Source organism: Nelusetta ayraudi, unplaced genomic scaffold (genome assembly GCF_046127955.1).
Source record: "Nelusetta ayraudi isolate G7.1 ecotype Tasmania unplaced genomic scaffold, CSIRO-AGI_Nayr_v1 ptg000031l, whole genome shotgun sequence".
Classification (NCBI taxonomy): domain Eukaryota; kingdom Metazoa; phylum Chordata; class Actinopteri; order Tetraodontiformes; family Monacanthidae; genus Nelusetta; species Nelusetta ayraudi.
In genome coordinates this window covers 6,312,501-6,337,306 of record NW_027466081.1, presented here as the reverse complement: position 1 = coordinate 6,337,306, position 24,806 = coordinate 6,312,501, and the positions used below count along the sequence as shown (strand labels likewise).

Here is a 24,806-nt window from a genome sequence, read left to right as displayed (position 1 = left end):
AAATCATTGGGCTGCGCGCTCCCTGTTGGCCACGGCTGACGTGAAGATCAGTGTTAGACCTCCACTCTCCGGGTGCGAAACAGTGAACAGTAATAATTAGCGGGATCATGAGCTGAATTTATGGGTCACGAAATGTCTAACCGACTGTGCGCATGTGTGTGCGCCGGTGTGTGAGAGTGTGTGAGTGTGTGAGCTGTCAGGCCATAATAAAAAGATGGGGCAAACAGAGCAACCCAAACAGAAAAGGGATTAGGGATTAACTGAGTATACACAAACTAAATCAAACGTATGTTTCCTCGGGAGCAGAAATCTCACTCCTCCGCTGAAGTGCCTCCTCCATCCTCGGATAATCAACACAAATGGACTGTAATTTCCTCACAATATTAGAGGAGAAAGCAAATGACCCGGCAAGCCACACCGATCCTCGCCGGTTGACCCGCGCACATCTCCCCGCAAACACGCCGCGTATTATCTCGGAGATTGTCAATTCCTAATATGTCACCGGACTTGATTAGGATTCCGGGCTCTCCAGCGTGTGCGCCAGAGGTCTCGGGCTGTGGAAAACATTTTTATAAAATAACCCATTAATGCAGAGGAGTGCAACTAAATTAGTTACCAATTTGCTGAGCATGAATTAATGAAGAGAGCTTCTCCCGGCTCCCACAGTTGTAATTTTCATAATAACCCCAGACCTTTATTTGGCAGGTTGTTTAGTTTTTTCGTTTGAAGGTTTTCATTAGTCTAATGAGGACTGTGCAAGGGCGAGCAGTCAGCACAATTTACATGAGGAAGCTATCATAATAAATGAGGCAATTTGAATAACATGCCCAGGTTTATGCAGCGAGATAAGAGAGATTGTGGCGGCCCGATTCGGAGGTAACCAATACATTAGAACCAACTAATAACCAAAGTAATTCCAATAAAAGCTTTAAGTGAAGGGAATAAAATTAATGATAGATATATTGAACTGTAATGATATGATACACGATGCATTAGATTAATAAAATAAATGCAGTCCATTGTTGAGGAGGAGGAGGGAGGGGTTGGGGGGTTGGGGGGGGGCGATTGAGGCGTGCCGTCCTTTTGTTTATGGCGAGCTTTTTAATTAGGCTCGCTCGTCGCATCGGTTTGTTTAGATAAATGAGATAACATTCCAATGGTTTAATGATATCTCTCCACTTGTTTGATCTTTATGGTCCTGGCAGAGCATTAAATTAATCTTTTTTTTTTTTTGTTGGTTCGCCGCGCACCGGCGGAAGAGGGGAGCAGCCAGAGTGGGCGCAGAGGACGGATGCGCTGCCCCCGCAGCTCATATGGAGGCTATTTAAATAGGCAGACACCTCAGAGACGGCCGCTATAATGTCACATCACTCATATTCCTTGCGAGCGCGTCTCATCTTTTTCATGTCGTCTCTGCTGATGAAGGACAAAGGCTGTTTGTTGTCGCATGAAGAAGGGGACGAGACGGGAGAAAGAGGCCGTCTCCAAAGTTGGGTCATGCCAGTGCAGAGCAACCAGATGGTTACTCTTGGTGGGATTTTTTCTTCTTTTTTTTTGGGTGGATGGGGGGATGGAAAGGGGGGGGCTTCTAGAAACTTGATTATTTTTTGTCCAAAATCTTTTTTTTGTTGCCCGGGGAAAAAGAAAAGGCGAGATGAGATGACGCACGAAGGGGAAGGAAGGAGAAGGAGGGGGGGGGGGGGGCAGAAAGGAAAAAGCCAGTGGAAAGAAAAGGGCCCGGTGTTATCTCACACGCGACTAATTGAATTGCTTCAAACGGAGAGAGAGAGAGAGTCTGCGGCGGCGGTGGTGGCGGCGGCGGCGTCCGACAAGCCTCTGTCTCGTGAAACAGCAGGTAGCCGACAAACAAGGGGAACATTTGAAAGGTACGGAAGCCTCTTGGCTGTAAACCCACTCTGGACATCAAACACTCGACATTATTTTATTTCCTCCGGTGGGGGATGCTTGGGGAGGTGTGTGTGTGTGAGGGGGATGGGGGGGGGGGTGTTTGAAACGCAAAGCCATATGTATGTACATCCATGTGTGAGTTTTTTTTCTGTGAATGCCATGTGGCAGCGCAAGCTTCCCGTCTCATGCCAGCTAAGCCGCGCGTTTCGCCGCTTTTACCTTGGCAAAGTCCCGCCGACCGACCGCCGGGTCGCAGGGAAACTTGATTCCGTTAGCCGCCGCATTTTTTTTTTTTTTTCAAAAGCGGGTAATTGGCCGGTAATGCGATATCGCCGCTGAGTGTTCCGCAGCCCTGTTGACACAAACAGGAGACGCACCAGGAACACAAATGGATGTCCTGTGGCGTGTTGTGTCACCAGGACGCCCCTCCCCCTCACCCCCACACGCCCGCCCTCTTAGGCCTGGTGGTCACACCCACTTAGTTTTGACGCCGCCTTAAGAAAAGGTGGTCTGTAATGTCCAGTCCCTGGTATCATCAGCTTGGACATGTGATGATAACATAATACCTGATGAAGTTAAATTTGAAGGAACTCGGTTGTGGCAGGGGAGTGTAGCCACTATTATAAAACATAATCATAATCATGAAAAATGTATTTATTTTTTTGAATATCTTTTGTGCAACAACAAAATTGTCGTAAGTAAAAAAAAAGTCTTGTCCAGCAGCTTCAAGTTGTTTCCCTCTTCAGAAAAACCCGAATTGCTTTCACGTGTGCAAAGGACGATGGGTAGATACTAAGTGGAACGGTTCCCTCTGATCTATAATTTAAAAAAAAAAAAAGATAGCTTTTTGTCTGAAAAAGGCCTGTTTGAAAGCGTCGCACGTCCACAAAAGACACCGAGGAACCTTCCGCACCCGCAAGGCTGACGTTACCGTTGCGTCGCCGCCGTTAGCCTCCCCGGGTTTCCTTTGCGTTGGCATTTTTTTCTTCTTCTTTTTTATTTTAATCCACCCGTGAGAAGTTTCGAAACAAAGGGGTCAGGCTAAAGTTTCCGCCTCGGTCGCGCGGGTGCAAATATCCCACTGACATTGACGGTATCTGCATACAGTCATCATTAAAAGTTGTCGGCGTTCGCCGCGCGCGCCCGCGCTCTTCATCTTCCTGACTTTAATGCCGGGTGTTTGGTTCAGTCCTCCCGATGTCCTTGGCGTGGCTGAGGCTTCAAACACATTGCTGACTACCTGACTTTTGTCGGCGGGGGGGATTTCCCCCCCCCCACCTCTTCCCCAAGTCGGCGAGGCGAGATCATTAGCCGTCACGGCCCCCCGAAATGTGACTTGGCAGACAATAATGCTTTATGATCAAACAACTTGTCAGTGCATCCTGTTGAAATGAAAGAGTGCAAAAAAATAATTCAATAGAGGATCAATCAAATCTACCCCCACCACCACCACCACCACCAACACCACCAACACCAGAGGGGGAGATTGCTGATGGTGCAGAGAGGGGCTATTCCTCCAGGACACGCCAGTTCATTTGGATATTTGTTCTCCCCCTCATGAATGTTCCATTGCGTGACACCAGCTTCCCCCGCCACCCCACCCCGCTAATCACATTTCACTGCGAGAGAGAGAGAGAGAGAGAGAGAGAGAGAGAGGGCGAAAAAAAAACAGGGTGGAGGGAGGGAGGGCGGAGGTGGTGGTGGTGGTGGATGCTTTTAGGGACGTTGAAAAGCGAGAGGTTCTTTTTAATCTTTGAAATGCCTCAAAAGTGACAGAATGCTCTCCCCTGCCAAGACGTGAGGCTCGGATGGGGAGATAAATATGCTGCGGTCAGCTAAGTGTATCTAGCGAGCGGCAGAGGCAAATTTAATAATGCATTATCATTCACTGGCGAAGGTGAAATCTGCCTGTCCATCAGGAGGCTGAGGCCTGTTTCATGTTACCCTTCGCTGCAAATGAACAAGTGCTTTACTCAGCCGTACCAGAGGCGCACGCCGGGCTGTCGGGGAAGAGCGGCGGCGCAATCAAAGCCGTCTCGGCCCCGACGTCGACGCTTCTCCGTCCTCTTTGTGGGGGAAAAAAAAAAAAAAGTTTTTTGAAAAAAAAGAGAAAAAACTGTAACCTCCTTTCTTTTGTTTTTCCTCCCCTTCCCCCTCGGCCCTCCTCCGCCCCCGAGAGCACAAGGTGCGCATTTTTACATATCTGAGCATCTGCCATTATGCAGATTTCGCCGGCGCACCTTTGCGCGAATGCCCTTGGACAGCGGTGTTAAACAATTATGAAGATTATGTACAATGCAGAGAGACAAACAATAAAAAAAAATGCAATAAATTTGCGATTCAAAACAAACCGTCGCAGGGAGAGCGGCTGGCAACTGTTGCGGACAGATAAGGTTGACCCTGAATATGTATGTTTTGGTTTTGTTTTTTTCGCCCTCTTTTTTTTTTTTTTTTTTCCCTCCCCGAGTCTTGTTTGTGTAATTTGGTATTTACATGTAAACAGTAATTAAGCGACGCTAGCGAACATAGCGGGCGCCGGTGCTGTGCCAAGGCAAACAGGGGCCCTTGCGAGGTTCGCCACAGTCCATCATGTTTACAGACTTCGCCGCGCCGAGTGCTGTTTGCCGTTCTCCGTCTTGGCAAAGCCCATAAAACGCCATCGGAGGAGGCGAGGCCCCGCCCCCTCTCTCCCCTCCCCCCTTCCCGCCTGCCGCCGCAGAACGCAGCCGCCGCTCTTATCGTCTGGCAGCCTGCTCGCTGACTTGAGGACATTGTGAGTCAAACCTTTAAATTTTCACTCTGCGATAATTACGCCCGCTATACTTGAGCTTTTATATCCTTTCACCGGGAAAGTAAATCATTCCTAATAAAGAGCGGAAGAATGGTGGGCGGAGGGAGAAGTGCTCGAGGACTAATTCTCCGCGCTCCCTCCCCTGTTCCGCCGCTCTGAAAGCCGTTTTCTCCGACTATTCCAGTCACCTTGACTTTGCCGCGGTGGCGGCGGCGGCGGCAGTCGTCTGTTGCTTATCCCGCCTAACCCCAGCCCGTCAATTAGGTGTTTAAAAAATTAATCTCTTTAACTGGAAATACCACGCCGGCTTTCTTTCCGTCTGTAAATGAAGTGTTATTAATTTGCGGCGCGCAAAGCCCGCGTTATGAATAATGTTATCAAAACAGATTTCCACACGTTTAACACGTCGCTCCCGTTAAAACCTCTTAAGTCTTTTTAGAACTGTGAAACCGGGCCCACTAATGGATTTGCATCCATTTCTTTAGCTTTTTTTCTCTTTTTTTCCCCCTCCCTCCCTCCCCCCGCCCACTTCTTGAGCCGCCGCACCAGCGCTCTGAAAGCCGGGGGCCTTCGCGAAGTTTACACTTGCCGCTTCCTCTTTTGTTCCTTCATCCTCATCCCGCCTTTTTAAAAAGCAAGCTCAGTCTGTCCGGGCTGGATTAGCGCCAGCAATCATCGTCGAGCGAACGCCGCCACCGCCGCCGCCACCACTCCTCCCCATAGGATGCCGCAGCCAGCCAATGACACCGCGCGCGTCTCCTTGCCCTCCACCCCACCTCTGCGGAAATCCGGCGGGCGTCGTTGTTGGTGTGCGGTGGCGGCGGCGGGGGTGTCTCTGATCTCGCAGCGGCCTATCTAGCTAACCACACCGAGCTAATGCTTGTTCCGTTATAAAAAAAAAAAACCCGGCGATTACGATTACGGTGGGGGAGTGCGGTGGCAGCGGGAGGGATTTCCCCTACTCTGTTTGTTTGTTTGAATGCTTAATTATCAATATGTAATTGGCATGTGCATTGCGATGTTGGGGTCGCGCGTTCGGTGGCGCGTTTTTTTTTCTCACCGTCGCGCGCGCCTCGCTATCGGGCGGAAACAGGACTCCCCAGTCACTTTGCCAGCTAAGCTGCGCGAGTCGTCGCTCTAATGAATTAATAAAGGCTAAACAAAGAGGGACTAAATAAAGAGCGGTGGGGGGAGGTGGGGTACGGGTGGGGGGGTGTGTGTGTGGGGGGGGGGTCTCGACGGTTAGTGGGTCAGACAGATTAGCTGGGTGTACAGTACAAATGATCCCCTCCTCAGATGGGAATGATGGAGGCAAAATACCCAATCAATAGTTTAGGCCAATTTAATCTCCGGGATTCTTCTGTCAATAGCCGGAGCCGGTCAGTGGAGGTCAATATGCAAAGACAATCTAAACACCTTCAAAGTGCCTCGGCGCAACGTCCTTCCTCCGTTATTATCTCGCTGCCACTTTGGGCGCTCGCTCAATAGATGAATTCCAGAAATCTATCGGGGGGCCCCCAGCGAGCGCTCGGCTGTCATTTTTTCCACTCCAAACGGAGCGTAGCCCCCCCCCCCCACCCTCTCTCCCCAACTTCGAAAACGCCTCTGACCTTTAATCACCCCCTCCGCCCCTGTTTTTTTTTCACTCTCTCGCTCTCTCTCTCACTCCCTTTTCGCCCCTCCGTGTCGGCCGCCGCTCGCTGCAAAAATGCCATTTTGTTTCAGCCGCCGTTGGCTTTTAAAGAGCTCATTTGAAGGTGCGCGCTGACAGAAACAACAAAAAAAAAAAAAAAAAAAAAAAAAGAGCGAGTCCTGTGTGCTTTTATGCAGTCATCGCAGTCAGCCAAGCCTGTAATCCTCCGAGGTCCGATAATGACATAGCCCCCTGCATTTATTACACGGAGGAGAGGAGAGGAGAGAGGGAAAACGCTGACTTTGAACAAATGAACACTCTGACCTTTATGCAATAAATATGACATGGGCCGCATAAAAAGACAAGATATCTTCCTCCTGAATGGAAGTCAACACGGATTCTGCTCCCGTGCCTCTTGCTCGCTCTGTTTCCCTTCGCCTTCGCTCCCCCTGCCTTCTGCCGCTACTCTGCCAGCCGCTTTCACGTCCTAATTTTTCATCTGGGACTCCAGTGGAGCAGCTTTGTGCTGTTAATTATCTTTAAAAAAAAAAAGAAAAGAAGAAAAGCAGCGTAAATCCCCAGAAAAGCATCGATACTAGCTCTCTGTTTACAGCCTCCTGTTATGGCTGTAGTGTCTTTTTTTTTTAATTTTATTCAGTCTCTGTTTAAATGGGTAAAATTCGCTGTTTTTAAAGAGAGGCCTGGCAAGAGGACAAGAGGAGGATACAGCAGAGCGACGCAACTGTAAGCACAGTGCATCTGCAGCGCTAATGTTTTTACACACTTGCAAAGCACGAAAGCTGTTTGAAATGCAGTGAGTTTTAAAAATGAAAGCCGCCGCTGTTTTGCGGGGTATCGGCGCAGCCGTAAAGTCATCACAGCTGCAGTAAATCATTGGGTCAGATTCATTAAAAGCTGCAGTTAAAGGTCTCATTTTCAGGTTTTTATTTTTCATCTGGGACTCCAGCGCACTATTTTTAACCCCCCCCCACCCTCAAAAAAACTAAACTCTGCAGATGTTTAGAAACATGAGAGGTATCACTGTCCTCTGTGACATCACAAAGGGCTGATGTGTGTGTTTTGAGGGCACACTTTGTGAACAGTGTAGAAAACCACAGGAATAAAGGATGGATTCTTCTCCTTCCTGTGTTCAGTGGCAGGTTGGAGAGGCATAAAATCCTGATTGAAAACAAAATGTGACCTTTAATCAAATATATTATTAATAATAGTTTTATTTTATTAATTTGCTGTGTAGTTTATCCGTGTATTTTACCTTGTAGGACAAAAAGGGGCAGGCACGGCTATGTTTTTTTTGTGTTTTTTTTAATATTGCCCTTTTTTTTTTTCTTGGAATAATCATATAAATTTCACAGCAATTAGAGCCGTCGCATAAATATTTCGTGTCCATCCAAGGGCAGCGGAGGCTTCGCGGCCTCTCCACGCGCCTTTTTTTTTTTGCAATCTCGCCCGCGCTCCCAATCGAGCGCCCGCGATTGTCTCCTTTTGTCACCTCCGACCGCCTCCCTGACAATAAAGGATTTATGGTTATTTCCTCCGTGCAGCCTGTCCATCTGTGGCTCTATCTTCATACGGCCTTGAGAATACGATTCAATTTATTAAGGCAAAGCAATGGACTCATTACTTTAAAAAAGGGTGGCAAGAGAGGAAGTGAGCGAGCGGCGGGAGTGACACACCGAATTGGTTATTAATGGGCAAAGGCACAGCCACGGGGCAGTTGAAATATAATGATATCCTGCGAGAAAATATGAGGGTGTCACTCTCCAAAAAGTCACGCTAAATGTCAACATTTTAAGGTCCCCGCCGCTAATTTTATGCCTGTGCACAGTAATGTTTTGGAGAGCATTTAGGAAACACGGCCCAGTGGCCAGCCTGATTATCCCGCTCACCTTCCCTCCCTTCCCCGCAAATGGGTTTGTGCAGCAAGCGATTTCATCTCTAAGTGAAGGGAACATTAGGGGGAGGGCAGGGGGAGAAAAAAAAAAAAAAAAAAAGGGAGAGCGATGGAGGAAAACACGCGGTTTGATTTTCACGCTGTGATAAGAGAGTGGGAGCCAAATGTTACCTGTTAATCTAGCCCGAACCGACCGGGGCTCTTGACTTTGTCCCCCAGCAGGGATGGGGCAAACACTCATTTTCCTCTCTCCGTGATGAAAAGGAAATTAGCTTAAATGTGATGAGGGCACATTAGTTTGTGTGTGTGTTTGTGCGTGCGCGCTTTAATGAGTGTGTGCGCGCGCGCGCGCCAGGGTGAATTTTTTTTTTCTTTTGCACTTTTTGTTTTGCACGCACGCGCGCACACGCGTGCGCGCTCGTCGGTGGTGGGTTTTGTTTTTTTTTTCTTTCCCGCTTCCGCCTTTTCATCGGCGCGCATGTGCCCCCGACACGTGGACGTGATGGAAGATCTCGGCTCGCCACGTCGCCTCTTACCAACCAACCCGCCCCGCGGTCTGATTTAATTGCTTTGCCGTGTACACTTAAAAATATATATATATATAAGAAAGTTACAGCGCTTTGTTGTTAGATTGTTTGTGCACTTTGCAGCCATTATCCAATTGACGGTGAACAGTCAGCGAACAAGTGAAGTTGAATAGAATTTGAGGAAAACGGTTATATGTCCATCACTGTCATCTTTAGGAATTAGTTGACACAAAACAAGGTGCTGTAATGACCTTTAAAACAGTGCAAACCTGTGACTGACCCAGCTAGCCTTAGCTAGCTCACCACTTTAGCACTTAAACAATTCAAGTCAATAATGACTAAAAACGGTGCAAATTTCAAAACGTGATAACATAAAAATGGTTTTATTGTTAGGCCAATCATGAAAATACGATTAATTATAGTTAAATCAGTATTTTATGGTGACATATAGTGATATATAGTGATATTATAGTGACATAATAATAGATATGTTGTGCTTAAAACAGATTAAAAACATTATTGATTATTGAAAACAGTTTTGTTGGACACGTGCATGAATTTTGAACATCATTTCGACTAATCGGGACATTTTGGCATCTCGCCTCTGGTTTTGAATATTTCCTGTTATAGTGAATAGTACTGGTCTTGTGTTTAAGCTATCAGGCCGTTAAAGCAGAGTTACAGCAGACCCTCGCATTCCGCAGACATCATTTGCAACAGAAGCACAGCCTCCTGTTTTATTTATTTTTTATTTTTAAGTGCTCAAAACGCACGCGGCCACCTTTGGCCCGACTCTCCACCGCCGCACGTGCAGTGGACATTTCACAGACGGACACCCTCCACCCCGCCTCCCCCTCCCCGGACGAGATATATATTTTTTTCCCGAATGCGGTGCTTTAAGTGCAGGCGGAATAATGCTGCGTTTGCGGCTAATGGCCGTCCGAGAGGTCATAACCACTCCATTTGAAGGAGGCCAGTCCCTCCGCAGCTCCCGGCAGGTCACATCAAATGTAATTGTGCGGCGAGGAAAGAAAAAAAAAAACAAAAAAAAAACCAGCCGCCGCCGCTACGCGTTGGCTCCGCTGACAACCTCCGGCTTTAGCATTCACTGCTCCTGCTGGGAGGAACACGGCTTTGCAAGGACAAAGGCTTCACCTGTCAATATATCACCCTGACTGCCTCGCCAAATCTACCTCTGCCCCCCCCCCATCCCTCTTCCTCTCTGTCACTCGCTCACCCTCGGCTGCACACCCACTCTATCCCATCCTCCTCCTGCGTGGGACCCCGGCCTCACCCTTCCTCCCGCCCGTCCATCCATCTTCGCTCCCCTCGCCATCTATCTCTCATTCTCTCCCTGCCGTCCGTTCATCCCTCCCTCCCTCCCTCCCTCTCTCTCCTCTTTGTGTGTGTCTCTCTGTTTCCTTCCCCGCTCCCTCCATCCTCACCCGCGCTGCCTCCCCGCACAGGACTCGGCTGAAGTGTCCTGAGGGAGCCCGTTTCAAACACAGGAACCAGAAACATATGGCACATTTTCAACTCCCAAGGTCAATTACAGCTATTTATCCAGAGATTGCAGCTAAATTTCCCAAGGTTTCTTCTAGATTTACCGCAGATTGCAATGCGTGTCTGTCACATTTTTTAAAAAACCAGGCCAGCTTGCTCTCGCCCCACCGCGCGGCTCTCCAGTCAGATATTTCAAAGGCTTTCGAGTGGCTTTCAGACACGCCTTATCTCTGCTTATCATGTGCCCCATCTCCTCCTCCACGTTTTTTTTTCCCCCTTCTTCAGGTTTTTCTTTTTTTCCCGCCTCAACTTTGTTGGGTCCGAGTGCCGCTTTGCAACGCAAATCTAATAACATGTAAATTGGAGATAAGCCCAGATCCCTCCAAGTGATGTTTTTCTCTTCTTTTTTTTTTTACATTCATAGTTTGTCAAGTCAATTCCTGGGCCCCCTTGTTTTAGCCGCACAACACGCGAGGAGTGAGAAAATTAACTGGATAGGTGATTCATCATTGCTAGCACACTGTCAAGGACTCCCTCTGCAGCTATTGAGAGCGGGTGCGGCGGTGCCGGAGGGTGGGGGGAGGTGCAGGGGGGGGGGGGGGGGGGGCAGCTTCGTTGTTTTAAATTATGGCATTTCATTCAGCATGCATTGTATTTACAGCGGCCCATTTTTATTTGTGGCTCCTATTATCCGGCGAAACAGTTGCGCATGAAATGTTATTTGTGACAGGGGTGACCTGCGAGTGTTTTTCCACACGGTTTTCCACGGGGCGAGGGCGGCGGTTGGCGGGCTGGGTGGTGGGGTTGGGGAGGGGTGGAGGCGGGCGGGCTCGGGGGCTACCTTTAGCGAGCGCTAAAGCAAAAGAGGCTGTCACAGCTGCTGCTGGCAGCCGCGCTAGTGGAGAAATATCACCTGGAAGCAGAGCACTCCACACGCGCCGGCCCACATCACTCCAGCGCCTGTCGCTGTAATTAAGTTGAAGTCAATGATTCTGGAGTGATGGTGAGGAAATAAACATGCACACAACACTTGCCAGCATTCCGTGAGCCAGGAACGGAGAAAAAAGAGCCGGTGGCTGCAGGGAGAGAGGGGGGTGGGGGCCCACAAACGTAAAAACGTTGCTGGGCTCGGATTTTATATTTGAGTTTCATTAAGCCCGGTTTTGATTATATTGATCAAATTAGTCACTTATTAGCCCACCCGTTCCCCCGTCTCCCTTTGAACCAACCCGGCGTCTGCGCCGCTCCTGGTGGAAATGTTATCTGACAAGTGGTGCCGCGCACCGAGTCGGGAGTCTGTCGAACAAAACACGCTGTTTGCTTTTCCCAGAGCATGACAGGTTGTTTCCCCCGCAACAAAGCCATCAAATATTCTGTGTGATCCGACGCCGTGTTGCACGGGGGGGGGGGGGGGGGGCGGTTGGAGCAGGGGGGTGGTGGTGGTGGTGGTGGTAGGGAGGCCCGCTGAGTGGGAAGCCGGAGTTTGTTAAAGCAATGATTTATGATTAATGCCAACGCTAAATAAGGGACAAAGTGCCTGCAGTACAAATCAATTACAAAGCTACAACGGCGGACCTTTCCCCGAGGTCTACTCACGTCTGGAGTTGTTATGGTGATTTTATTGGAAGGTGGGCGATGCAAGCATATAATGCGTGCGATACATCTATATCAACCTGAGCCGGAGCCAAACTGTAATGCTTTTGATCTTTGATTAGTTACTTTATTGAGATAAAATGGGACTTTCGGCGGCGAGGCCCGGGGCGCACACGCGCGCACGTGCGCGGGCCGCGGGCGGGCAGAGTGCATTTTATCTCCACTCAGACACCCACCTTCAACGCGCAGACGGGGCCCCGGCACCCGAACAAAACAAATTACCACAGGAGTGGCTTCTTAAAAGTAGGCAATTCATTATTTTTATGAAGTCAAATTATAAACAAATTTTAATCCATTAGGCAACCATCCATTCTAATTAATCAACAGGAGTGAACTCCATCTGAAAAAAAAAGGAGAAAGGTTGTTTACTCTCTCCACGGACCAGCGGTGCATATTTCACCATCTTCCCCCTCCGTGAAGGAGGAGGAGGAGGGGGGAGGTGGCAGGGGGGAGGGGGGAGGGGCGCGAGAAATGTTCCTCAAATTGCGAACCTAAACTGTGGATCCGAGCACTCAACTTTTTGGCGCGGGGATGTTTCCAGGGCATTTGCAGATGCTTGAAATAATCTCCAATGTTTTTGCTCAATCTGCTCCGAGGATGGGTGAAATAAATACTTTAAACTAATTAATGTAAGACCAGCTGTTCCCAGCACTTGGCTGGCGCTGGTGAATATTGATGGGTGGGAGGGAGGGATGGGAGGCAGGCAGGCAGGCAGGCAGGCAGGGCTGCTGCTGCTGCTGCTGCTGCTGCTTCTGCTGCTGCTGCTGCTGCTTCTGCTGCTGCTGCTGGGCTCTCGCTCTCGCTCGCGCTTGTTTGTACAAGACTTCAGCCTGCCACATAAACAGATATGAATACTGGATGAGAGCGGAGAGGTGCCTCGCGCGCAACGCAGCTGCGGCTCCGCAGTACAAATAAAACTTTTAGCCTCCCTCCCCCCTCCTCCCCTGATTTCTTCTTTCTCTCCCCTCCTAAATTAACGATTAAGCCGCTGACGGCGTTTGACTGGGCGCGCGGAATAAACTTCCCCCGCTGAAAGATGGCGCCGCCTGACAGGAGTTTAGAAAAAAAAAAAAAAGCAGAAAGAGCTCCCTGACAAAAACATGTGTTGGCTCTGATGTGGCAACAAACGGCAGCTTTTCTCCTGCTACCTGCCTCCCTCCATCCCTCCATCCCTCCATCCATCCCTCTCTTCCCCCCGCCTCCCTCCTCGGAGCCCTGGAGGAGAGGCTGCTGGACAGCAGATGGCATAGCCCCGCCCCTCTCTGCCAGTGATGAATGGTGGATGATGTCATCTCGGGTTTGACAGGCGCCCGCTCCAGTGTACACAAAGGCGGGGAGGCTACATGGAGGCTACGGGGTCGAGCGGCGGGCCGGGCTGCTCCGTGGTTCTCAAAGTCCTCTGTGATGCGCCCTGAAGTGCAGGAGCTCGGCGTGACGCTGCTCGGCCTCTCGCTCCGACCTCAGGAAGAGGCCACGCGGAGGCCAACTGGCAATTACATTGCTGCCACTGTGCAAGCAGATACACACAGACCCAGTCAGCTGCTTTTCCTTTAGCCAACCAAACCTATTGATTGATTGATTGATTGATTGATTTTTAAAATAGTAAATCGACTAAACTTATATACCATGTATACATATATATCTTATGTACCTTCACGGTACCTCAATGCGCTTTGCAATGGCCTCTCATTCACTCACTCACTCACTCACTCACTCACACCAATGGGTGGCTGCTGCCATGCAAGGCGCTGCCAGCCCCATTGGGAGCAATTTAGGGTTAGGTGTCTTGCCACACACAACGACAGGCTGGGACGGAGCAAGCTTTGAACTGCCAACCTTTACAGAGTTACAGTCGCCATAAAAATTGGATTGGAGATTGAAGCTGTATGTCTAATTTCCATCTTAAAACTTAACTTACCAAGGATCCATGTCTGACGGTTTAAGGCTGGGAAAGCCCGATATTTTCTCCTCCATTGCCGTTTCCGTAACAGAGTAGTTTTCCAGGACAGAGTTGTTAGCCCTGAGCCCAGCCCAGCCTAACCTGGAGGACCAGTGGATCGCGCTTCGTCTGATCTCTACCCTTGGATTTGTCCAACTTGAGTGGCGCTACCTGCCTGCATAGCTATAGGGGTCTCTGAGGCACACAAGCCCATCGACCACGACATGGTGGTGATCCGTCAATTAATTTCCATCTCAAGCCCCCTTTTGAATGCAGCTCCCCTCCTCGCCTGTGGTGGCGCTGCAAGAATTACTGAAGGCAAGGCCAAAGCAAACAGTGAACAAGAAACTTTGCTCATCCATTGATTAATGCACGGCAACTTGCTAAGGTTGTGTTTACTTACGATGCCTTTTGTCATAACCTGCTTCCTGCTCCTCTTGTTTCATTTGAGGTTAATATAGGACTGTATTTTTAGGTTGGCCAGGGTTTCCTTCTTTGATCCAGCCAGATTTGGCTTGCTAACAGGCAACACCTGTTGCTACAGTTGGTCCTAAAGGCCCAAGGAGAAGAAGAGGAAAACAGGAAGTGACCTCTAGCCGAGCTTCTTCTCAGTAGACCAGTTTAGGTGTTTCATTCGTAGCAGTTCTGTCCGCACTGAGAGGAATTTTCTCTTTAAAAAGTTCAACTGGAAAGGGAGTTGACACTTTGAATTGCGGATCAAGTTTCTGCTTCATCTCCATCTCTTTTTAGCGTAACAGCCAGCCAAGGTTACGTGGCTTGACTTTGGCAGTTCAGCCACTCATTTTTAAAGGGTCCTTCATTTGGAACGGAGTAATGTTTAATTAAGAAAAAATATAAATGTAAATGTGTTTTTCCTCTTCAGATGAAAACTCCATGTGCACCCCGACAGCGAGAGACAGCTACGAGAGGTTGTCACTGGCCGGACAGGCTCTTCCTCCGGGCTTCCCCTCGCCATTCCTCTTCCCAGACGGCCTGTCGTCCATAGAGACCCTGCTCACCAACATCCAGGTACACTAGGGATTCTAATGAGAAAACACAAGGAGCCGCTCGAAAACGTCCGCATTCTGCTTTGTTTCATGCGCGGCAGACAGCTGTTGTTTAGTCCACGGCAGCTTTCGTGTGTTTAATTTATACTGGTACGAGGCAATAATACACAGAAATAGTGAAACAAAATGCAAACCCACCATGCAGTATTCTTAAATCTGCGTACCTGCTGCTCGGCGGCCCCAGCGCCAGCTCCCACGTAGCAAAGATGAATGTATTTGCCTTCTGTCATCGGGTGTAATGATGTGTGCGCACCGCTGCCCTTCCCGCCGCACCCGCGCGTTGGCATCAGAGCACCGCCGCCTCCCCTTTGGTGCGGCGCGGTAATTAGAAAAGCCGCGAGTGAAGCCGTCGCCAGCTCTCCGACACTCCGCCGAGTCGCCTTTTGATAATGATCGCCGCCCGGAATATTCATACACAAATCAACAAAATGAAACCAAGCAGAAAATGAAGATAAAGCAACTTAGGATAAATTGGGGTCAGAAGAAGCAACAATTAGTAAGATATAGTCCAGTGCGTTTGTTATAATTGCGCGTGGACGGGATTGTAAAAAAAAAAAAAAAAGTGGCTGCGCAGCTCCGGCCTGGTGGCAGCGGAGTTGTGTAATTGGCACGTAGCGACATCATTCACGTCGGTCCGTCCCTCGCCGTTAAGTGAGAGACGGCGCTGCAGAGGCGCGGTATTGACAGACGGCGGCGACACGGAATATCGTCTCTTTAAACCCGCCCGAGGATGGGCTCCATTCTGCGAGGTGAAGTGTTTTTCAACACTTTGCCTGTCATCATCCATCCATCTTCGAAGACCCACTTTCTCCTTTAGGAGGTGGGATGGGGGCGGGGGGGTGAGGGATAGGGGGAGGAGGGGGTGATCCCAGGTCATTGCAGGGCCACATAGAAAAAATGAACAAAGAAACAAACCATTGTCAGCAAACCTTTTTGGACAGTTGGAGTTGCCAGTTTGCCTCGCGTGCGTGCGTGTTTTTGGACTGTGGGAGTGAGCAGGAACACCCAGAGAGAGAACCCTGGTTCTGCCTCTTAACAAAGGCCAACAACTCAAAGGACCCATATTAGCCTAATCCGAGTCTCTAACCTGTCGGTGAGCTCCTCCAAAATGACAAAAGTCCGTCCTTTCAGTTATTTTGCCTGATCTTCATACCAGGATCCGTGCGCAAAAAGGCACTGTCCAGGAGACCAGACCTTTGTGATGTCACAAAGGGCACTGGTGCCTCACTCACACCTCTTCCCAGGTCAGTGGCAACACTCCCAGGCACACCTTGGCCCCACCATCTGAGACCATCTCTGCTTTTTTTTACCTCCTTCCAAACATGTAGAAGGTCCAACAAAGTTTTGGAACTTTTGCCGATGGCAGCACCAAACATGGGGTTAAATACACACAGGGTATTATTGTCTTTTGTCAAATTAACTCATTAAATGTGTGGTGCAACTTCTAAAATAAAATAAATGTAAAATCTCTGTTGGGCTCTTGGCAGGTGAGCTGAAAAATCGTGAAAGTCTTAATATTGATGAAGTAAAGATGACAAGGTCGGCCTACTGTGGGGGAAAAAAAGTTCTCTAAAGTGTTCAAAAAATAAGCAAATTTCGCTGTTTTCTTTCCTTTCGGCCTCTCAAACTTCAGCCCCTTGAACCTGGAATCAAGTTTGGTGGAAGGAAGAAAACACTTCACACTTTTTACGTCGTGCTGGCACACAAACAAAACCCCAGCCCTCTGTGGTGGTGGTGGTGGTGGTGGAGGTAGTAATTAGGGAGGAGAGGAGGAGATGGGTGCGTGGCTGCTTGGATCAGGCGGGAGCTGCCGTGAGACGATGACACGTTCACAGAGACAGAAGGAGCCTCAGAGGAAGCTGGTTCCGGGCCCCCGGGCCCTCTGCTGGTGCTCCTCCACGGCGGGCAGAACTCTCAGCAGCAGCTTCAAGACCACTTTCAAGAGTCCTCGCCACTTCTCTGTGATCCCCTGCCCGCTTTTCGTTTTTTAATACTCTCCCTATATATACTCATGAGTATTGGCTCTCTCTTTCTGTGTGTGTGACGTGCGCAGGGCCTCCTCAAGGTGGCCATTGACAACGCGCGGGCTCAGGAGAAGCAGGTGCAGCTGGAGAAGACGGAGCTGAAGATGGAGCTGTTCAGGGAGCGGGAGCTCCGGGAGACCCTGGAGAAGCAGCTCGCCATGGAGCAGAAGAACCGAGGTGCGTCCTGCTGACAGCCCGGGGGGGGGGGAGTTGGCTTCCTGTACCCCTCCTCCACCCGCCTTAAACTTCCTGCCACGCGGCCCGATCCTTTATTAAATTTACCGCCGCCTCCGCCGCTTTGCTTTGGTTACTCTTGCCGTTATCCGTTTAGCGCGCCGTCTCCCCAGCTCCCAGTCAGTTATCCTAATTGGTAATACGCGTTAAGTTAAAGAAACCGGCCGGCGCCTCATGTTAAATGCATCAGCCTCGCCCGCTAACTGCGTCGTTTATGTTTAATGAGAGAAATTCATGAAAAATATCCCAATAAATTTTTCAATTTGCTCCAGATCTCCCCACCCCCCCAGCAGTGTGTTCAGTCTAAGTCACTATTTTCTTCTTTTATTAAAGCAGATCCTAACGTGCTAAAATATTTAGCTCTAATTGATCTACCGTTTTTTTCTCCCGCCACGGCGCCAGACCTTCCCCTCCCCTTTTCTTTCTTTTTTCTTCCCTCCCGAACGCGATCTGGATAGTCAGATTTCGAGCGCCCGCTAATGTGTCCCCGCCCACTTGCGATTGCTGAGGCTGTTGCTCTCTGCCAACCCGCAGCGATCATTCAGAAGCGTCTGAAGAAGGAGAAGAAGGCCAAGAGGAAACTGCAGGAGGCGCTGGAGTACGAGTCCAAGAGGAGAGAGCAGGTGGAGCACACCCTGAAGCAGCCGTCGCCCTCGGACAGCATGCGCTCACTCAACGGTCAGACTCCCAGCATTCCATCACATACAGGCTGTGTGTGTGTGTGTGTGTGTGTGTGTGTGTGTGTGTGTGTGTGTGTGTGTGTGTGTGTGTCCATCCAGAAAGTCCAGTGTCGGAATGCCAAATAAGAGAGTTTGCAAAAAAAAAACACACAACAAAAACATGTTTACTCGGTTAGAACTCTATTCTAATTCTATTAAACCTGTTGGGATCCCAACGCAATTACGCCAATCGCAGTGTTTCCTGCATTATGGATTTTATACAAGAGCAGCTTGTCAACTAGTTTTCTTTTCCAACCCTTTCCGCCATCACATTTCAGTGAAAGAAGTGCTGAGAGGGAATGATCGTCCAAAGCCTCAGCATGTCTCGCCAGTATTTTTATGTCTCTTTGTGTTTTTCAAAGGCTTAGACATACAACTGTATTGTGAAATAAATAAGTAAATAGTAACAGTAAATAAATAGGAAGCGTTATTACTAGCAGGAGTGGTATCCATAATATTGTGATTATTTGAGTTTAAATATAATTATGAGTAGTAGTTGTATTGCTAGTAGTGGCAGTTACAGTGGTTAAACTACTACTAGTAATTTAAAGTACTAATAATAGTAATAGGCAGATGTATCCGCAGCTCTTCAAATTGTGTTTTTATATTGTTTTGCCATGTCTGCCACTTAATGAATGTAAGCTATGGTCTGTCTGCCTGGATTGTAAGAAGCCTCTATTCCCAACTGTCCTATGAAACCCGGCCTCACTTCCAAACAGACGCCCAGTCCAGCAAGTTGACAGTCGTCATAAACACTGTCTCTCTCTCTCTCTCTCTCACTCTCTCTCTCTCTCTCTCTCCCTCTCTCTCTCTCTCTCTCTCTCTCAATGACCGAACCCTTTGACTGTAGGGTCACTCACCTAGCTCCTCCCCACCCTCCACGCCTCCCCCACCCCCCTCCCTCCACGGGATGGTCCCGTCTGCAGCCTCTGGCCGTCTCTGTCAGCCTCTCATTTCCAGTGAACAATGTGATCGGTGGACGCCGGCGATGTTTAACGGTGTCCCCCTCTCCCTCTCTCTCCCTCTCTCTCTCTCTCTCTCTCCCTCTCTCTCTCCTTACAGACTCTCTGACCCCTGAGATGGAGAGTGACCGCAGCAGTGGAAGAACAGATGCTGAAAGGACAATACAAGGTACAGGGGCTCAGATGAGACAATAAATCTCTCTCTCCTTCTCTGGCTCTCACTCCAGCGCCCCCCAACCCCACCCTGCCTCCTCACTCTCTCTCTCTCTCTCTCTCTTTCTCTCCCTCTTTCTCTCTCTCTCACACACGCACGCACGCACACGCGCGCTGCCTCAGTTTATGAACATTAGTGTTTCTGTGCCTGCTGTTCAGGCATACAGCTCACCATCTGGGCCACAGCGCCGGGTCAAGATCATTGTCTTTTTTTTTTTCTCTCTCTCTCTCTTGCCCCCCCCCTTTCTGTTTTTTTTCCAGTCATAGAAAATATCAGGGCGACTGCGAGGAAAAAACGGGCACGCGTTTTCGGATTAATTCTGCCAAAGCCCAAATAAATAAATAAATAAATAAACGGGTGGAGGGAATCAAAAGACGACGGAGCTTGTTTACAGCTCGGGAGACGTTAATGAGTCGTTAAAAACCGCTGAGAAAAAAAAAAAACACGTAACGTCTCGGAATCCCCCCTTTGATAGTAATAAACGGGGCAAATCAATCCATTTTATGAATAAGGCTTGTACATTTTTAATGGTTTGTTTGTTTGTTAGCCTTGGGGGGGCTGTATGTGTTTGGGGAAAGGGAGGTGGGGGGGAGGGAAGGGTGAGGGTGGTTGAGGGGGGGCGCGGTGGCGCTCTGGCGATAACCTCGGTGGACCGTCTCCTATCTGTGTTTACCCAGACACGAGGCGTCTCGCAGGGGGTGAACATCCTCATTACCGCTCCGACGTCTTGGGCCGTATCTGAGGCCGAGGTGCCCGGTTTATCCGGGGCCGGGGAGGAAGAGGAGGGGGGTGGGGGCGGGAGATGGGGAAAAAAAAAAAAGAAAAAAGCAAATAAAAAAAAAATAGTAAATCTGCTGCGTGTAATTTGACGGTGATTTTTTTTTAAGAAAAAGTGGGAAATCTGAGCCCCTTCGTTTTAACTCTTTAATGTTTGATTAGTCTACTTGAGGCGCCGAGAGGAAACGGTGACCCCGCCCTCTCCCTTTCCCCCTCCCCCCACCCCCCAAAACCCTTTTAATTAAATGTCATTTAGCCGCTGTGGGGATCTGAAGCAGTTTTGATGTCCAAAAAAAGGAAATCCATATGTCATCACTTCAGTCCGACGATAACTTCCCGACGCCAGATGTAATTATAGCCCCTTATTTCATACCAAATTAGTATATTTAGCCACTTTAATTCCTTAACACTCCTATTAAGTGCTGCCCCTCTTTCTCTTTGGGCGGGGTCGGGGGGGGGGGCTAATTTATCAATTTGAGTGCGTTAAAAGTTCGCCTCTCCCAGCTACGGTCGGCCGCGCCTGTTGAAATGAACCCCGGCCTCCCTGAAATTGTATCTGTATTTGGAACGGACAAGCAAATTGGCACAGTACAGCAGAATTAAAGGTAATAAAGATAAAAGTCGTGTTCATGTGCACTAGTAGGAAAACAGCAAACATCCTCCTCCTTAAGAATGTGCCAGTATTCAGTACTCTGGTACAACTTAATTATGAGTCAAACGGTTGGAATGAACAATGAACAAACAAATAAGAACCTGAGGGTCACCCGCTGTCAAAAAACATTCATAATAACCAAACAGAAATTAAATCATAAACTTAGTAAAAAGTAGTACCAGTGAGATCATAAAAAATCTTCTCTCCCGGGGGTTATAAATAAAATCAATTTGTTCCACATTTGGTAAAAAAAAAAAAATTAGCTTGTTGGATTCTTAGTGGAAAGGACAATCTTTCCGTCCTAGATATCTCTTGAATGGTTCTGAACCAGTCATCCAGAGTAGGTGGGGTCAGTGCTGATCATCTCCTGGTAATGGGCTTTTTACCTACCACCAAAAGCAATTGTATTAACTTTATCTCCCTCCGAGGTTTCAAGAAGGTAACCTGACCTAAACGCAAGGCCCTAAAGACTGTGCTTAGTAAAGAGTGAATATCCCTCTGGAACACCCTCAGTTTGGACCAGTCCCTACAGATGTGCTAGTGGTTAGCCACCGTCGATCCAACATTGTCTCCAGCGTGGCGTATTTGTTCCTTTGCATTTCTCTCGATTGTAGTCTCTTGAAGTATCCTGACGCCGATTCTTAAAAACTGAGCCTTCCAGCAACGTCGGGGTCTTTGTTGCGAGGGGAAGGGAGACGGCAAACGTAATAGTGAAATGAAGAAAACCAAGGGCCTTGCGTTGCGTTTTTCCCTGTTTTTTCCTTCAATTAGAGCAGCATTTGTCTGCCACCCATGTCTCCCTTGCTCTGCTCCGCAAGCAGCGCTGTATAATTAACCTCAAATGGCAAAAAATGATGTTGATAAATTACACGAGCAGAAGGCGGAGAGGGGGGGGGGGAGAGGGAAGGGGAGAGAAGGGAAAAAAAGAAAGGGGGGGGGGAAAGAAAAAAAACAAGCCCGTCGACTCGCGCCGAGAGGAATGCGTCGGCGTGTATACGGGAGTCCAGAACCGAGGCGGGAAGGACGGGAGAGATGGAGCGGGGGAGGAGGGAAGGGGGGGGGGAGAAATAATGAGGGCGTAATTTTAGAGAACTAATTATTTCTATTTGTCTTTTGTCACACTTCTCTAATTCTGCGATATTAACACAGTCTGTGTTTATTAATTGCTTCTACAGTGTTTTGAATCGGGTCCAAGAGGGAGCGCGGCTCTTTTAGCAGGCGAGCTGCTGGGACACGCGCACCTCCCCGCCGCCGCCACTCGGCAGCGCCGCCGCGCATGCCAATGTATCTCCGCGCGCTATCTCCGCCCGCCCGCCCGCCCGCCGCCGCTTCCCACTCGTCGTGTTGGGCGAGTTTACACGACCCTGTGCGCCGCGATAAAGTTCTTTGTTGCGAGATTAAACATCAAAACAGTTAAAGTGAAATTAAAATTAAATGAACGAATGTCACTGGAGCAAAAAAGACTGTAATTAATGGATCCCTTAATTGTCTTCATAAAATATTTGCATGGGCATAATTTGCATAATTTACATGTATTAATTAATCTTTCAAAGGAATTTTGTGCTGAGAGAGGCCAAAAAAAAAAAAGCCCCTTTGTTTTATTTAGCACCTAATGAAATATTTATTCTCTTTAATGAACTTTTCATCTTGATTTTGAATATAAAAATACTAAAGTTTTTAACATATTTTAATGAGACAGCCTCTCCGCCCAGCGACGTGTCAGGACGTCACTGATTTTTCTCTTCTTCTCCTCGTCGCCAGCGTCAAACAGATGTTTCAGCATTTGCTTCTCGTGCGCAAAAAAACAGAGGGGTGGGGGATTCACCCGTCACGACGATGCTCAGATCTTCTTTTTTTTTTTTTTTACGAGTCAAACGCGAACGTCAAGCCCTTCCGCCCGACAGCCAATCAGGCGTCGGCGCCGGGTCGAATAATTAAATGAGCTCCTCACAGCGGCGGCGAAAAAACTGCTGCGACCGTGAGTCGGGACAGACAGGTAGACGGAGGGAGGGAGGAGTGGAAGAGGAAGGGGAGAGGGAGGGGTGGTGTGTGAAGCACCCCAGAAGTACACACACACACACACACACACACACACACACACACCCTGGGGTGTGTGTTCTCTGTAGCTCGGCGTTCGCGCCGTAATGACTTTTACACAGAAGCCTCGCTGGTTGTTGCTCGGGCAGATGCAGCCAGAGTGCAATGCCGTGGAGACCAACGGGGATTCTGGGTAATTAGCCTGTGTGTTTGTACGCCACCCGGCCCCTCCCCCCCCACCCTCTGCCTCCGACACATCACACTTACTGTAAACACACACACACACACACACCAAGGCCTTTGTTGTAAAAGCGTATACTCACAGTACAATAAAAGTCATTTGGTTTTCCTACCCAGAGAACAGTTGTTATTCATATATATATAAGAATATACAAAAAGGAAAAATCTTGCTCACAGTTAGCTGCCATCTTGCACCGCCATATTTCTTTGTAATAAACCAACGATGAAGGACGCGGGGACCAGGTTTGTGCGTGCGGGCCACCATAGTTCACTGGCAGGCTCGGGAGAGGGAGGGTGAGTGAATGAGCGCTGCAATCTAAAATCTGACCCTCAGACAGACTTACTGTAAACACACACACACACATACACACACACACGCATACACACACATACACACACATACACACCGAGGGCCTTTGTTGTCTCGGCTAAGACATAAAAACGCAGGCCGGCCAGAACGTTGAGGTTTAGCTACATTTCCTGTCGCAGGAAAGACAAAGTTAGCAGTTACGGCGAGGAGCTCGACGCTTCCCAATGTTTTCTCGATGCCTGACATCTCCACCAGATCGTCCCGCGTCGTGTCCGACAAGCGGCGCCGCGCCCGAATGTCTCGGCACGCTCCACGCTCGCTCCGACGGGGGAATTATTTACGGGCGGCGCCGCGGAAGAGCTGCGCTCTCCTTCCTCCTCGTAGCCGCTCGCCGGCGGAGGAATTGTGGAGGTAATAAACGTCAAACGCGCTCCTGAGCCGCGCCTAACAGATGCTTTTACCGGCTCGGCTTTCCGAGCGCCGCTGCTCACTCAGGCAAGCGAGGGGCTGTCTTCACTTCCATTGGCTTATTTGTTTCTTTATTTATCTCCCGCTGGAAATGGACAAAGCTCGTTAAGGTTGGAGGTGTGCACGACGTCAGCCGGCGACCTTTTTTTATTTTTTGGGGGCAATATGTCTGAACACGCGTATCGAAGGTGCCTGCGAGTGCAGTTATCATAGCTGCCTTTACAGTGCGCGTGCCCCCCCCCCCTGTCAGTAATAAAATATGCATGTAAGGGTGTAATTATATTTGCATGCCTGGCTGAGGTGCAGCGTGCGATAGCTAAAGGTTAAAGCGTGTGTTTAGTCCCGCGACTCCTTCCCCTCTTGATGTTAACAAGGCACCGCAGAGAACGACGGCGGATGAAAAAGTCGTCCGTCCGGCTCGGTCGCTAATCACGTTAGCGCTGGTTGCATACTTGAAACCTCACCCCTTAAAGGTACAGTTTGTAAAATTCTGCCATCTAGTGGTCAGATTTTAGATTGCAGCGCTCATTCGCTCACCCTCGCTCTCTCAAGCTTGCCGGTGAACTACAGTGGCACACATGGTCACATGGCAGTTGACTGTGACCTTTGCTCTCTGTATATTTTTAGATATAGATAACAACTGTTCTATGGGTACGAAAACCAAATTACTTTTATTGTACTGTGAGCATACACTTATATCAATATATTTAAAAAAAATTAAAAAAAAAAACACCAGGGGGCGACATTCAGTTCTGAAGCAACGTCAACAGTCACATCCTGAGCGCCGCGTTTGCGTCAGCAGGATGTTAGCTTTTGGCTAATTGTGGCCTCTTGTGTGTGTTTGTCTGTTGCAGACGGGAGGCTGTTCCTGAAGACCACAGTGATGTACTGATGAGGTTGCGAGGAGCTGGGAGGAAGAAAAAGAAGGAAAAAAGTATATACACCAGGAAAAAAAGAAGAAGAATAAAAGACGAAGAATTAAGAAGAAAAACTCATGAAGATTCTCAAGAGTCTGTGTTCCAGGCTGATTTGGAGGTGGAGAGAAATAAATCAGGCTGCTTGTAGGACTCCGGTGGAGGACTTCTGCAGGAGGTCGTGTCTGAATGTAGAGTAAGAAGTCTTTTCCTCGAACAGGCCGACATCGTTTCGACAAAAGCGGGTTTTGGACCCTAGCTGGGTGTTTTTTTTTCCGGTGCGAAGGATAAACACACATATTGAGCACAGCTTAAAAAAAAA

The 24,806-nt window shown here is 48.8% G+C and overlaps 1 protein-coding gene across 2 annotated transcripts in view; it reads left to right on the top strand.

Annotated features, from left to right (window-relative positions):
* The window catches only part of dachd (dachshund d), a 108,473-nt gene that overhangs the window by 82,226 nt on the left and 1,441 nt on the right, over positions 1-24,806 (top strand). For both annotated transcript variants that reach the window (XM_076031109.1, XM_076031111.1), the window contains exons 7-11: positions 14,750-14,895; positions 16,987-17,134; positions 17,726-17,869; positions 18,973-19,041; positions 24,425-24,806. The exon at positions 24,425-24,806 is cut by the window's right edge and continues 1,441 nt beyond it. In XM_076031109.1, the coding sequence (XP_075887224.1) occupies positions 14,750-14,895; positions 16,987-17,134; positions 17,726-17,869; positions 18,973-19,041; positions 24,425-24,462 (545 nt within the window). In that variant the 3' untranslated portion in view covers positions 24,463-24,806. The remainder of the gene's footprint in view (positions 1-14,749; positions 14,896-16,986; positions 17,135-17,725; positions 17,870-18,972; positions 19,042-24,424) is intronic.